General features: G+C 37.8%; 1 protein-coding gene across 30 annotated transcripts in view; it reads left to right on the forward strand.

Annotated features, from left to right (window-relative positions):
- Positions 1 to 14,648, forward strand: part of DST (dystonin) — a 539,328-nt gene that overhangs the window by 482,748 nt on the left and 41,932 nt on the right. For all 30 annotated transcript variants that reach the window (XM_034766279.1, XM_034766278.1, XM_034766280.1 and 27 more), the window contains 10 exons: positions 1,447 to 1,650; positions 4,541 to 4,772; positions 5,165 to 5,391; positions 6,121 to 6,243; positions 6,455 to 6,556; positions 8,216 to 8,317; positions 9,730 to 9,903; positions 10,731 to 10,886; positions 13,201 to 13,398; positions 13,994 to 14,122. In XM_034766279.1, the coding sequence (XP_034622170.1) occupies positions 1,447 to 1,650; positions 4,541 to 4,772; positions 5,165 to 5,391; positions 6,121 to 6,243; positions 6,455 to 6,556; positions 8,216 to 8,317; positions 9,730 to 9,903; positions 10,731 to 10,886; positions 13,201 to 13,398; positions 13,994 to 14,122 (1,647 nt within the window). The remainder of the gene's footprint in view (positions 1 to 1,446; positions 1,651 to 4,540; positions 4,773 to 5,164; positions 5,392 to 6,120; positions 6,244 to 6,454; positions 6,557 to 8,215; positions 8,318 to 9,729; positions 9,904 to 10,730; positions 10,887 to 13,200; positions 13,399 to 13,993; positions 14,123 to 14,648) is intronic.

Raw genomic sequence — 14,648 nt, forward strand, 5'->3', positions numbered from 1 at the left:
TCAGCTGTGCTTGGTCCCATCTCTGGTTCCACTGTCTCTAATCTTGCTCCTGCTCCAGCCTGCTCTACCCCTCAGCTCCTTCCTCACCTTGTATGCCTGGCTCAGACCATCAGCTCCCCCTTCTGACTGCAACTCTGGCTAACTCCTCAGCTTAGGCTTTTCTTTCTGACTCCTGGCTCTGACCCTCCGCTACTCCTTCTGACTGAGACTCCAATTAACCCTTCAATTTAGGCTTTGGTCTCTGACTCCGGTTATGTTCCTTGGGTTCACTCCTGAATCTGCCCCATCTGGATTCAGTTCTAACTGGTAGGCCAGACTCTTACTCCAACTACTAGGCAAGACTTCCCACGACTTGGTCACTGACACTTTTGTAGCCCTGCACAGTGTACTCTGAAATGTAACTCCAAGGATCTTTTCAGTTTCAAAGTAGCTGATCATTGGGACCTAATCAGGAATTACTAGGGTTCACTGCAACAGGAACGGGTGAGTCGTCCCTGCCAGAGGATGGAACCTGATTGGATAGGGAGAGAGTGAGCCTTCAGGTAGGATAAGAAGTCATAGAGGTGGGGAGAACAGGCTACTCACACAAACCCTTTCACCCACTATTTAGAAGATCTGTTGTAAAAGGTAGTAGAGAGAGCGGGAAGACATAGGGGCTAAGTTGGGACTTAGTACCAAAGACTTTAACTGATTTTCTAAGGACTGGATTTTATTTTCAGGGATGGGTCAGTTGGGGCCAAATTGATGTGCTTGTCTCTGTCAAAAACCTAGCATGTATTTATAAATCCTGGGGTCGGGCAGACTGTGGTCTTGTGACTGAAACAGGGAAACGGGACATGTAGATTTTATTCCCAGGTCTAACATTCGCTTATTTGAACCTCTCTGTGTTTCAGTTTTTCCTTCTATAAATCCAGGATAATAAGACTTTCCATATCTACATCACAGAGTGCTTTGATGCTAATATAATATTAGTACGGTACTCTGCGTTTGTTTGATGGAAGGCACTATGTAAGTGATAAGGATTAGTACTAACCTCAAGGTGCATTATGTCAAGAGCAGATATCCAGTGTTGTTATGCAAATATCTGTAATATTACTGTCATTGCAAGAATTACAGACTCTAATATGAAATGGAGTGTCTGTGGCCAGGATCATATGCACAGTTAGCATCTTGGATATAATAATATGTTCTACATTATTTACTTCATAGAGCTTCCTAGTCTATCTTTAAATGTAACATTTTGTGCCTGGATAGCTATTCAGTGTTGGAAAGAGAACCATCACAGACAGGCCAATGACTGACTATAGTCAATGTGATTTGTGCTGTACTTTAGGATGAAAAGTATTTGTTTAGAATTCCTTGCCAGCTGGATGTGTTAGAAGTGCAGACAGCTGTAATGTGGCGGTGTAAGCGTAAGAAACTGATAAGTTATTTGGTTTGTTATAGCAACTGCGTGAGCTGATTGCTGAACACAAGCCTCATATAGATAAGATGAACAAAACTGGCCCTCAGTTGTTGGAGCTGAGCCCAGGAGAAGGTTTTTGTATCCAAGAGAAATACGTGGCGGCTGACACCCTTTACAGTCAAATTAAAGAAGATGTCAAAAAGCGAGCGCTGGCACTGGATGAAGCCATTTCTCAGTCTACTCAGGTATCAATTTAAACTCAGAGTAACTGGGTTCATTCAAATGGAAATATATACATTGTCATTCGGCTATGGATTAACCATAAAGGGCAGGTTTATCTCCCGTACCCACCCACATGGCCTGTGAATGCTCAGATCATTGCTCATGGCATTGTTTTCCTGTTAGTCAGGGGGTTATAACTTTTTATATTCATCAATATACTTGTGCTGTCCTTGCAACATTTTATTGACACATGGCAAATCATTTTGAAGTCATTATTTAAGGAACATCTGAATGCTAAATATGGGATGTTACCTTCACCTTCATTCTGGGCAAACATTTTTTCTTCTACGCATATTAGTAATCCATGCTGCCCCCTATGGACACCTGAGTCAATCAGCTAAGTCACACATACATAGTTGGAACTCACAACATTCAGCTACCAATGCAGACCTCTACCACTGAAGGTGAAGGAGAATCTCCATTAAATAGTAGTAGTAGAAGGGTTTACATCTTCTTTGTAGACCAGCCACTAGAGACTGAGATAATCACAAGCACTTGAACATATGTACAAACTGCTAGCTAGTGTTTTATAATTAAAATTTATGTGCAGTCATCAAAATGGAACCCCCAGATTTTACTAGATTTCACATTTCATTACAAACTTAAAACTCTGATGAGGTTCTTAGGAAAATAAGCTAAGGTTCAGGAACCTTTGGAGTGAACCTGAGTCGGTGTATTATTATGCATCAAATCCTTGAAACATTTGAGGTTTTACGTGGTTTCACTTTTGAACTAGCTGAAATTCTGTGTTTTTAGTTTCACTTCAAGATTTTATGAGTTCACTCAAATTCAAAACAAATTCAGTCAGATTCAAAACAAGTTCACTCAAATTCAAAACAAAACTCGCTGTGTGTGTGTGTGTAAAACCATACAGCCCAAAGCCAGAATAAAACCACTACACTGTATACAACTCTACTGAAACAACTTCTCCCTCCTTCCCATGCACTGGGGAACAAGTAATGGTATTGCTAGTCTCTCCAGATCTAGAATACTTTCCCAAATGCTTCTCTAAGTAACATATGTTAAAATGCTCCTCAGGATATGCCTTTATATACTTTTTTTTCCTTGGGTCATCTCACTATGTTTCCAGACTGCTGACTGTGTGTGTACAAGCCTGTGAGCACCAGCTGGTATCGTAATGTGCATTTTCCAATTCTTATGTTGAACCATCATACTTTTAAGCATTCTAAAACAATCAAAGTACATATGCTGCTGAAATACAACTACCAGTAATTATTTTAGATGAAAATATTGTTCTGTACTTTAAGGGTTCAGTCCTGCTGCCATTAAAGTCCATTGGAGCTTACCTCTATACCTTTAAAAATCAGGCTACTCACTTTCTATTCTAACCCCAATATTGAGTGCCAGATATATAAACACAAAAAAGTTTCTCTATGTAAAGAAGAAAATCATAGATGCATGCTCATTTGTAACTTCCAGAGTATCAGTATGTTGAAAAGCTGCTTACATATTTAAAAATGTGTTGAGATTAAATTTATATATGTTTATAAAAATGTATGTACACATGACAAAAAGAAGACAATAGAATTTGTTTTGATATAATCCCTTTTTATTAAAATATCCCAGAGCGTATTGTCATAAACATATAATATGGTGGAGATGTAAGCATTTGCTTACACAATCTTGGAAGTATCCGTATCTAACTCATCAATGTGTAAAGTGCATTAGGCTATCTTATGCATGAAAGGCACTGTGTAAGCCCAGAAGCTGTACTGTCTTATAGATATACGATATTCCCTATTAAAGTTAAGGACAAGTGTCCCATTCACTTCAGTAGGAGCAAAATCAGGCCCAATGAGTTAATCAGCATTTTAAATTTTTTGTATAAAATGTTCTGGCATGCAAATTAGAGCAGAGTAGAGCAAATCAGAGAAGAGTTAAACTAATTTAACTTCAGTTTTTATCACTTATATAGGATTCGGCTTCATAGTATCACAATAAATGTAATAGACATCTGAATATAGTAACAGCTGCATCTCACCCTTAGTATATACTTCACAAGCATGTAGGATATTCACACACATTCTAACAAATACATCCTAGTTTATTAACATCATTCACACATTCTGTTGAGAAGTCAGATGTATAGTCAATCTCCCACAAGAAAGGGGAAATTGTACTTTCATTGGATCTTTTCAGTGTAAAGGAATTGCTCTTTGTTTCACTTCAGATGACCCTGCTCTCTCAGGTTCTTCCACAGTTCTTCCAGGTGTGTTAGATACTGCTTATAATAGATATCTGGACTTACTGCCACCACACAGTTAGTTCATAGCAATTACCTGACACATCAAACCCTCATCAGTGTTTCCATGCACAACCTTGTTCCCAGTGTGAAACATTATAATAATACATATCCTTAAAATAACACAAAGCTTTGTGTTGAATACAGTCACTTCATATACATGTTAAAGATGAAAGTGGAAAACCCATGGCTCTCTAAAATTTGGAACAAAGTAGTCTATTAATTAAACAGGACTATAGTCAGGTAAATGTTGTTGGCAGGTGAAACAATGCCCCTTTATGGGTGAGCTGTAGGGACTGAACCCAGGACCTGTGGATCCGAAAGCATGAATCTCTATTGCTTGACCTAAGGACCTGGTCCGTTTGTTTAGAGGCAGTAGCTGTCTCTCAGAGCTCTCTGTGTAGCCTAGTCATTAGAAAGGGATAAAAAGCTACACAGTGTTAGAGCACACCATGCAACTAGTGATGTTTAATATGTTAGTTTATCAGTACCTTTCTTTTCAAGGAAATCGTCAGATGTAGGTCTTTTGATTGTTTTGTCTTTCCTCCCATTTCCTTTCCTCCTCACCCCTCCTGCTTTTATGCCCCCAGTTTCATGACAAGATAGATCCAACCCTCGAGAGTCTGGAACGCATAGTTGAACGTCTGAGGCAGCCACCTTCAATCTCAGCTGAGGTTGAGAAGATTAAAGAGCAGATCAGTGAAAATAAGAATGTGTCAGTAGATCTGGAAAAACTTCAGCCCGTGTACGAGACACTCAAACAGCGTGGGGAGGAAATGATAGCTCGCTCAGAGGGAGCTGATAAGGATATATCTGCTAAAGGTAATAATTTATCTGAGAGAGAGAGTTTCTTTCTAGTTGAAATAAACAAATCTGTGGTAAATAAAATCTTCATTTTTCATTCAAATAAGATAGCTTATTTTTGAATGTTCCCATGTAGAAGGGCCTTAAGGTTTAAAAAAAAGCAATCTTCTTGCTTTATGAACGGTTGTCATAAATCAGACTTTTGGTGTTTTTTTTTGTTTTTTTTTGAGACGTGCTATGTTAAATGATTCTGTTTATCGTTGTTGTGGGTATTTTACAACCAGAATTAAAAAGCTAGATGGTTTCCTCCGTAAGGAGTATATATGTGACATATGTATGCATGATGTATCACTATAAAAGTAAACATAAATGTTGGTTGCCCATGTAATAGAGTCCATTTGCCTATTTAGCTGTTCAGGATAAAATTAAACAAATGGTCTTCATCTGGGAAGACATCCAGGCCTTGACTGAGGAAAGGGAGGCCAAATTGCTGGATGTGATGGAGCTGGCTGAAAAGTTCTGGTGTGATCACATGGCTCTTGTAGTCACTATTAAAGATACTCAGGATTTCATCCGAGAACTGGAGGGACCTGGAGTTGACCCCTCTGTAGTCAAACAACAGCAAGAGGCTGCAGAGGTCAGTAGAAAGTATTTTTTTTACGTTTAAAGGATTTTTTTCCAATACAGATAGGAAATGTGATATTTTTACAAAATTACCATGAAATACAACAAGAGAATTCCTTCAGAAACCAACAGGGATAATTACATAGAAATTAACTATAACAGTATTTCAAGACTGCATGGCAAATAATTAGTATATCAACAATTTTGCTTTTTGTGCATAGATGTTTCAACATGTGAGTGTCTATAGGCTTATATGTGTCTCTGTGCATATGTTAAATATGTAATTGAAATTAAACAAGTCATACATATTTTAGATTCTCTGAATATTATGTAGCATTTAAAAGAAATGAAATTAACATGCTTTCTTCCAAGCCTGCAATCAGTTATACTGATTATAACAACTTAGCAGTAGGAATGGTGACCACTGAAAAACAAAAACAGCAGGTTAAAGAACTCTAAATGAGTAAAGCCTTCTAGTCTGTACTTTTTACTTTTGTACTTTATTCTTATAAGCCCTGGTTTTCATTTAAATGAAGGCCACTTTATACCACTCTGTCAATATAAAGGGGCATTATAAGTGAGTGTGCATTTATGCTTACTTCAAGGTCCTTTCACATTGCCAGAGAGATGTTACACTTGTGACCTTAATATAAATAAGAATCAAAGCCGATAAGCAACTGTATCTATATTCTTGAGTTTTAAAATATAGCAACCTTGAAAATTTTAATTTTTCTCCTTTTAGGCTATCCGAGAAGAAGTTGATGGACTGCAGGAAGAACTCGATATGGTGGTAAACTTAGGTTCTGAACTTATAGCTGCTTGTGGAGAACCTGACAAGCCTATTGTCAATAAGAGCATAGATGAGGTATGAGTAACATAAATGCTTAATACTAATATATTATAATGTTTGTGTACTGTAGAATGGATAGTCCATCAGAAAGTACTTAGAAGTAGTGTAATGTTACAGTTTTGGGGCCAGCTGAACTCAGTGACAAAATCCACTGACTTTAATTAGAACAAGGTTTGGCCCTGAAGTATCCAAAGTCTGACTGAAATATTTCACTATTTAATTGCAGCTGAATTCAGCTTGGGATACTCTAAACAAAGCATGGAAAGAGCGGATAGACAAACTTGATGAAGCCATGCAAGCTGCTGTTCAGTACCAAGATGGACTGCAGGTAAGATGGTTATGATATATCTAACAAAATCTTGAGTAAGAAAGGTTATCATGTTTTATGTGTTAGAAAAAATACCATATTACTGGGTAGCTGTCAATTGATGTCATCTGTAGAATTATGATTAACATTTTCATCAATAAACTGAAGGATTTTCACAGATTTGTTGCATAATATCATAAATATGCTGGTTTACATTCTTTGTATAATTATTTACTTTTCATATTGTGTTTAAATTTTGAGTTAAAGTCACATTGTTTATTACTAGACTGAGAGCAGCTTTTATTTGTTGCCACACATTTGCATGGTAACCCTGCTGATAGGCAACATTCCATTGTGATACATTCAGTACTGCCATTAATATGTAAGTTGATGCTGTGTCACAATGTTTACATGAGCTAAAAGGGAAATAAAAAAACAAATTAAATAGTTCAAGTCCTAAGTGCTGCAATTTTCCTGGGAGAGAAGACAAATTCAAGGAACTCCATTTTACTGCAGATCTTTCATTTATACAATAAGTACAAGATTTTGCATTTTCTGAATTAAATATGTTATTCATTTCCATCATGCTGTTTATATAGTTCTTTAGTACATCATTTTACCCAATCAGAACACCTCGTGCATGTAGCCGATTTACCTAAAAAAGTCTACAGATAAATTTCCCATCTACATACAAAGTCTGTCTGCATTTTTGTCTGCCACGAGTGCAGGATTTGCCCATTCTTGGGAAACTGTCCTGTGGTGGAGAGCCATCCTCCTTCTTGGCTAATGGCATAGGGGCCATAATACCAGTTCAGAGCGGAGGCATTCTTTTCCCACTGCAGGCCCCGGCTGCTGTTACAGCCCTCCAGGGCTGTTGGCATAAAACAGAGCACTCTGGAGGCTGTTCTACATTATGTCAGGAACAGACAGATTGGCTGGAAAGCCTCAATATTGGGAGGAGACATAAATGTAACTTGAAGTTACTGTTGCACCTCCCTACTGAGCTTGATCAGTTGCAGCTCAGATCAGCCCAGGATGGAGCCTTACATGTACCAAATGGGTCTAATTCCACACTCTGTATACAATTCAAATTCAATTGACTTCAATGGGAATTTTTGTTCACATTGACTTCAGCGGGATTTGTGCCTAATTAGTCATTAATAAAAGCCAAATTTTATTCAGTGACATCAACTATAAAAATCAATCTCAATAAAGGATGAGAACACTACAGAAATAGCAATTCTGTACTGTGCATTTGCTGTAATAGAGGTCCCATTGAAATCAGCGCAATTACCCAAAATAAAGTACTGTGTAATATAAGTAACTATGACAGAATCTTGCAGTTAATAAAAGTCCAATCCTGCACCTCTTACATGCATATTCCTGGCATTGAAATCAGTGGGTTTTTTGTATATTTAGGTATTGCAGGATGTCAATGTAATCAATATTCGCTGCCTTGGATTGTCAAGGAACTTTTTAATAACTTCATTTTTTCCAGATTATTTTCGTATAAAGAGGGTAATGAAATTATTTCCTGCAGTAGCAGATAAACTCAGCAATATCAACATGAGAATTATACTTGTATTGTACATAGCTTTCAAACTGTACCTCATGACCAGATTAATCATACTGTTTTACTTAATATTATCTTATACTGCAATTTAATGTTGTGATTTTCAGGCAATATTTGACTGGGTAGATATTGCTGGCAGTAAATTAGCTTCAATGTCACCAGTTGGAACAGATCTAGAAACAGTGAAGCAGCAAACTGCAGAACTGAAGGTATGAACTAGCTGTTTATTTTTCTTATTTCATGATTCTACATATTTCAGCAGCCAAGTGTAGTTCTATAAAAACTTCCAAATATCATAATGCTTTTACAGTAAGTAGCTTATTGTATCTGGGTGAAAACCTTTGCCACCGACTTCAGCGGGGCCAGATTTTATTCTATGTAAATATGATTTGAGAACTCCGAAAAAACATTTGTTATAACATTGATTTCTGTTAAAAAGTTATTTGAAGATATTTTTCCCTTCACCTTTTATTTTTCTCGCTCCCCCTGTGTCAGCCACCTTTGACCTCCTGGAATGTGGGTGGGCAACTTCCTCCAAAGCCTCTGACTCCTGATGTCATGGACCATGCCTAAATACACAAACTGAGATCACATCATTTCCACTAGACCCCACTGGGCTATGAAACAAAGTTCTAAGCCAACGCTGAATCCCACTGTATGGAAATATGATTCATTATGGTCATGACACCAGCACGTTATTATGCATGTTTTAAATAGGAAGCAGGGGTGTGTAGTGGCTAGTGTAGGAGTTGGGAGTCAAGAGTCCTTGGTTTAGCTCCTGACTGTTACTGACTCACGGCATGGCCTTAGCCAAGAGGATTAATATCTTTCTTCTTTTTTCATGATATCACTTTTTTTATGAATCATAACCACATATCTTACAAAAATCTGAGTAAAAAAAGAATCAGCTTGTTGCCTCAGTTTGCCAGTCTGTAAAATAGGATAACTGACTACTGAAATTGCTTTCAGATTTTACAGTGAAAGGTTCTATGTAAGTTCAGAGTAGTATATTATCTCAGCCCCTGTAGCCAGAAATTACTATTGCCTTTTCCACAAACCAGAATGCATGATAGTAAACAGTCTTACATTCTTTATCTTCCTATGCACATGATTACCAAAGGGAAGGAGAGTATTTTTGGAGACCTTAACATGTATCTTTGTCTTTTCAGTTAGCTGGGATCTTCTTGATTTAAAGCATACTGTAAATACAAAAACAAGGAGGAGTCCGGTGGCACCTTAAAGACTAACAGATTTATTTGGGCATAAGCTTTCGTGGGTAAAAAACCTACTTCTTCAGATGCACCTGATGGTTTTTTACCCACGAAAGCTTATGCCCAAATAAATCTGTTAGTCTTTAAGGTGCCACCGGACTCCTCCTTGTTTTTGTGGATACAGACTAACACGGCTACCGCCTGATACTGTATATAAATATTGAATCAGGAAATACATTACCATTGTTTGCAAATTATTACAACACATTAGAACAGGAAAAAGAAAATGTTAGCATCGTGGCAGCTGACAGCGTTGCATGTAATATTTTAAGCACCAGTATTTCTACTGTGTACAGTGTGATAGTTACCTGTGAGAGAAATGATTTTCTGTATGTTTGTATTTACAACAGCAATTTAAGATGGAGGCTTATCAGCAGCAAATAGAAATGGAAAGGCTAAATCATCAAGCAGAACTGTTGTTGAAGAAGGTTACAGAAGAAAGTGACAAGCACACAGTTCAAGAACCCCTCTCGGAGCTCAAACTGATGTGGGTCAATCTAGAGGAGAAAATTATTAACAGACAGGTGAATGAAGTTGGGATGGGAGTTTGTCAGATGTGATGCAGAGCTGTCAGCATAGCTTTTTGTTACGCACTGTTTGTACCAGCCCATGTAACATATTCTTTCTTTATGTTTTAGGGATTACAAATTACAGAAAGAGTGTTTCACATTTTACTGAGTTTTACTTTACGATTTTCAAACACTTGGCAGCATATCACTTCCTGTATCAAGTATCGAATCAGATCCTATTTGTTTGTTTCATTTTGTTTTTTGATGGTATTTTATTGGTAGTCGAAAACTTGTAAATACACACAAAAGACCAAATACAAAAATAATGTGTTGAATACCCCTTTTTCAAACTTACAAATAAGTCACTTCAGCGTTCTTTCCAAAACACTAAATTATCAAAATGACACAGGCAAATTGAAAAATGCAGTGCTTAGAAAAGTTTTTATTCATTTCTAAATTGAACCATTTCATTGAAAAACCAAAGCTCATTAAAAAGACCTCGGACCAAGTAGCATTTAAGTTCAAATCAAAATATAAATAATGAAAAATGCAATTAATTCTGTGCTGAGATAGCCAACATTCTGTATCTTGTTTTATAATAGGATCTGGAATGGCCAAGAATTTAAGGCTATATAATGGAACTGCCAACTCAGCTTTAACTATAGAGCAGTTGCTTGAGCTAGGATAATGTTGCTGCTCTCTGATTAGTGCTCTGACTGTTGGACTCAGGCTCACCATTTGGTGAAAATGGAGTCTAGTGGCATTCTATGCAGTTTAAGCCAGTTAGATCATTAGCTTCATAAAATAATTTCATTTTTATTTTTATTTTATTTTCACTATAGCACAAGCTGGAGGGTGCCTTGTTAGCTTTGGGGCAGTTCCAACATGCCCTGGATGAATTACTGACATGGCTGACGCACACAGAAGACCTGCTGAATGAACAGAAACCTGTGGGCGGAGACCCCAAGGCTATTGAAATTGAACTTGCCAAACATCATGTATGTAATTATACTGTGTTCACTGAGATGTTAGTTTGATGTTTATCTTAAGCTATGTTTCTTATTGTAAAGATTTGCGCTTGTTAAATAATTGTCTTAGAGGTTTTCAAGAGACAGATTAAGACTGAGAGTGCCGATCTAGAAGCTATAATGACTGCTGCATGAATAATGTTACTGTCTCTCCTCCGGCCTCCATTCTTCCTCAGTATAGATGGCATGTGTTCGAGCACTGAGCCTGGCACTTCCCCTGGGGCTGTATGATTCCACATTGACCCTTAGTCAGGTCAGGGCCCATGAAGTATACTTCAACCCACACACAGCTGGGCCCCAACCTCAGAAGAGAACAAAGAATCAATATTTTTGGAACCTACAAAATTGCACCTCCTTTGGCTCAGACTGTCATGTGCTCTGCTGCTCCCATACACCCACCGACTATCGGAGTAACCTATACCTTTGCCACGGTCTCTCTGCAAAACATTATTAATTGTTAATTATTGTTATGGCACCTCTGGACCCCAATCAGGAGTCCATTGCACTAGGCAAATGTGAAAGGTCCTTCACTTTCAAGAGTATCTTCTTGGAAGAATTCTCAGCTCTTTTGTGTGGCAAAATACTGGTTTTGAAGGTATGCTTTCATAGGTCATGCAGATTTCATATCAGGTTCCAATCCTTAAGTGTCACCTCTCCTTCCTTCAGAATAGCAAAAACATGCATTTTAAATTATGTCTTGCAAATCACTTTAAAAAGTACTCAATATTTTAGTTCAAAGTCCTCTCAGGACCAGACACAATGCACCAAAACTGACTGTATAGAGAGAACTAAGACATTTCTCTCATATACATGACCAACTTCAGAATGGGGCCCTCTTAAAACCATTACAGAAATCAGAGTCTGCTCCATATGTCTCTCGCCTTCTCAGTGAAAGGAAGTGTTTTACCACATTAATAGCACAGCGACATCACTGATTACTCAATCTACCTTGAGTGCTGAAGGAGTTCAGCAAACACATTACACAGCATTCTTCCTGTTCTTAAACTGGAGTTTATAGGCTAGGGAGTTCACAGAGTGCTGCTTCCTGTTTTAACATGGAAAAACATTCATCTCTTGAGAACTTGGGAGAGAATAATCTTTGTCCTGAGGGAACTTCATCAGGAAGGAAGGAATAAGAGGCATCTGCTTCTGGGAATAACCCTTTATTTTTCCTATTGGGGGACATATTTAAAATAACTATGGTTTCCCCAGTGCTTAAACAGAAATAAGAGTGATAATATGAGACCCTTCCTATACACAAGGATCACCATTGGCTTAAAGATTCTTCTTTCCACTGAGTTTGTGCAATTGACCTCTCCATGTACTTTATTTAAAAAAAATTTCAACTTTTTATCTTATCTCCATATTCTAATAATTTTGGAGGTGGCTGGAGCCCAGGATCTGAGAAATATCAAACTTGCATTTTGCAGATTGGGCCCTTTGTTTACATTTTTTCCTGTTCTCCCCAACCCCACTTTCTAATTTTTCTTATTTCAGATTTTAAAACAATTTCCCTCAATTGTAAAAACATTTTTGTCACAGTCTGAAAATAACACCTTCCCAGAATGCACTGCCAGTGCCATACATGATTTCAGAAGGGAGGATGTTCTGTGTTCTATTTACCAGCCTGGAGTAGTTGATAGGAAGTTATATGACCATTCCCCAACTTCAGGGAAGTTTTAACTGCCATGCTAGTTTGGTATAACATGAAAGATGACACTGAGATATGGAAAAAAGGCAGCCTGGCAACCTCGGTGCTACAGCTAGTGCTGGTATGGGAGCCATCAAAGGATCTATCTCTTTTTGTTCCTCTTCCTCTTATCCCCTCTGGCAGCCATCAGCAGTGCCCACCTCACCCCAGGCCTCATTAGGCCCAGGTCTTGTCCTCCAAAACCACAGGCACCACAGAAAAGTGCCATTACAGGCAGGTCTGAGGGAGAGAAAGAGGCATGAAGTGACACAGCAATCTGAGTACTGGGTATCCTGCATGGTGACAACATACCCTCAGCAGTACAAAAAACATATCCTAACTTTGATTGTTATTCAGAAGGAAAATGTTATTTTATTTGAGTATAAAACTGAAATGTATTGCTTGGCTCAATGGCTTAATATTGCTTTCGATCAAAGTGAGATTCATTTATACTACCTTAATTAGGTGCTAAAACTTGTGTTGATTATGAATATTCTCTCTAAATCATAGTTGAAATGATTCAGTGACTGTGGGCACCTTAATTAAATTAATTATAAAAATGAACAGGCCTACGTGTTTGTTTTTTTCCTCTAGGTGCTACAAAATGATGTGTTAGCTCATCAGTCCACTGTGGAAACAGTTAAGAAAGCAGGAAATGACCTGATTGAATCAAGTGCTGTTGAAGAAGCAAGCAATCTACAGAGCAAGTTGGAACTTTTGAATCAGCGCTGGCAAAATGTGTTGAAAAAAACAGAACAAAGGAAACAGCAGCTGGACAGTGCCTTGATCCAGGTGAGCAGGAAGTGAAAACTTAAAGGGATAACTAGGAAAAAGGGATAACTTGCATTAAATATACAGATCTGTGTATTACGTGCGGGTCTAAATCAAAACCATGGATGCAAAAATACCTGAGTTTGGGGAGAGTTTGGATCCAGATGTATATATCACAGTTGGCCACTATCCTTTAATAATACTGACCCAAAAGTCTGAATTTTGGCCTGCATTTTTGAGAATTGTGTGGGCTATCTGCACAGGAGTGAATTTCACTCTGTGTATGTGAATTGGATGTTAGGCTTGGTCTCAGAATTATTTCTGTAGTCTTTATTTATGTAGTCTTCTCTTATAGCATATATATATATATATATACACACACACACATATATTATAGTTTTATATGATTTGGGTTTTCAGGGATATGTTCAATGGTACACCATTTTTTTAATTTTATGTAGCAACTTTAAGTGCAACTTAAAGATTTTTGTTTAGGAATTTTCTTTACTTATTGTAAACCTGTGATTTAGTATGTTGCCAAGCTTCTTCTGCCTCTGAGCTGCTATCACAATTCAAAACATTTAAATATGTTCTAAAGTTATATGGTGTAATTTAGGCCCAAGGTTTCCATGGTGAAGTTGAAGATATGCAACAATGGCTGACAGACACCGAACGTCAGCTGTTGGCATCAAAACCTGTTGGAGGTTTACCAGAAACTGCAAGAGAGCAGCTTAATACCCACATGGTGAGTATCTTAATATTAGAAGGTTTTGCAAATGGTCTAGATTTCAGAGGGCAGGTCTTCACTACCCGCCGGATCGGCGGGTAGTGAATGATCTATCAGGGATCAATTTATCGCATCTAGTGTAGGACCCCACGCCATGAGGTCACGAGGTAAGTCGATCTAAGATACGTCGACTTCAGCTACTCTATTCTCATAGTTGAAGTTGCGTATCTTAGATCGATCCACTCCTAGTGTAGACCAGGGCAGAGACTAACAAAACTAGCATGTTTTCTATATCAGAATGCCTGTACGGGATATTAACAACTTCTACTAGCAAAAACTAAATTGTAATTAGCAGGGTTGCAAAAGTAATCATTTAGCATCTGCCAAAGTTAATTAGTTTTCACTGTTGATTAACATTATGACAGTAGTGAAAACGGTTTTGGGAGCTCTCGTTTTCAGCAATAAATATGGAAATGTTTACTGTTTTTGCAGTGACATTTACATTTCTTCTTTCCTCCCTTATCCTCAAAATTGTATCTTTAAT

This window comes from Trachemys scripta, chromosome 3, assembly GCF_013100865.1.
Source record: "Trachemys scripta elegans isolate TJP31775 chromosome 3, CAS_Tse_1.0, whole genome shotgun sequence".
Lineage (NCBI taxonomy): Eukaryota > Metazoa > Chordata > Testudines > Emydidae > Trachemys > Trachemys scripta.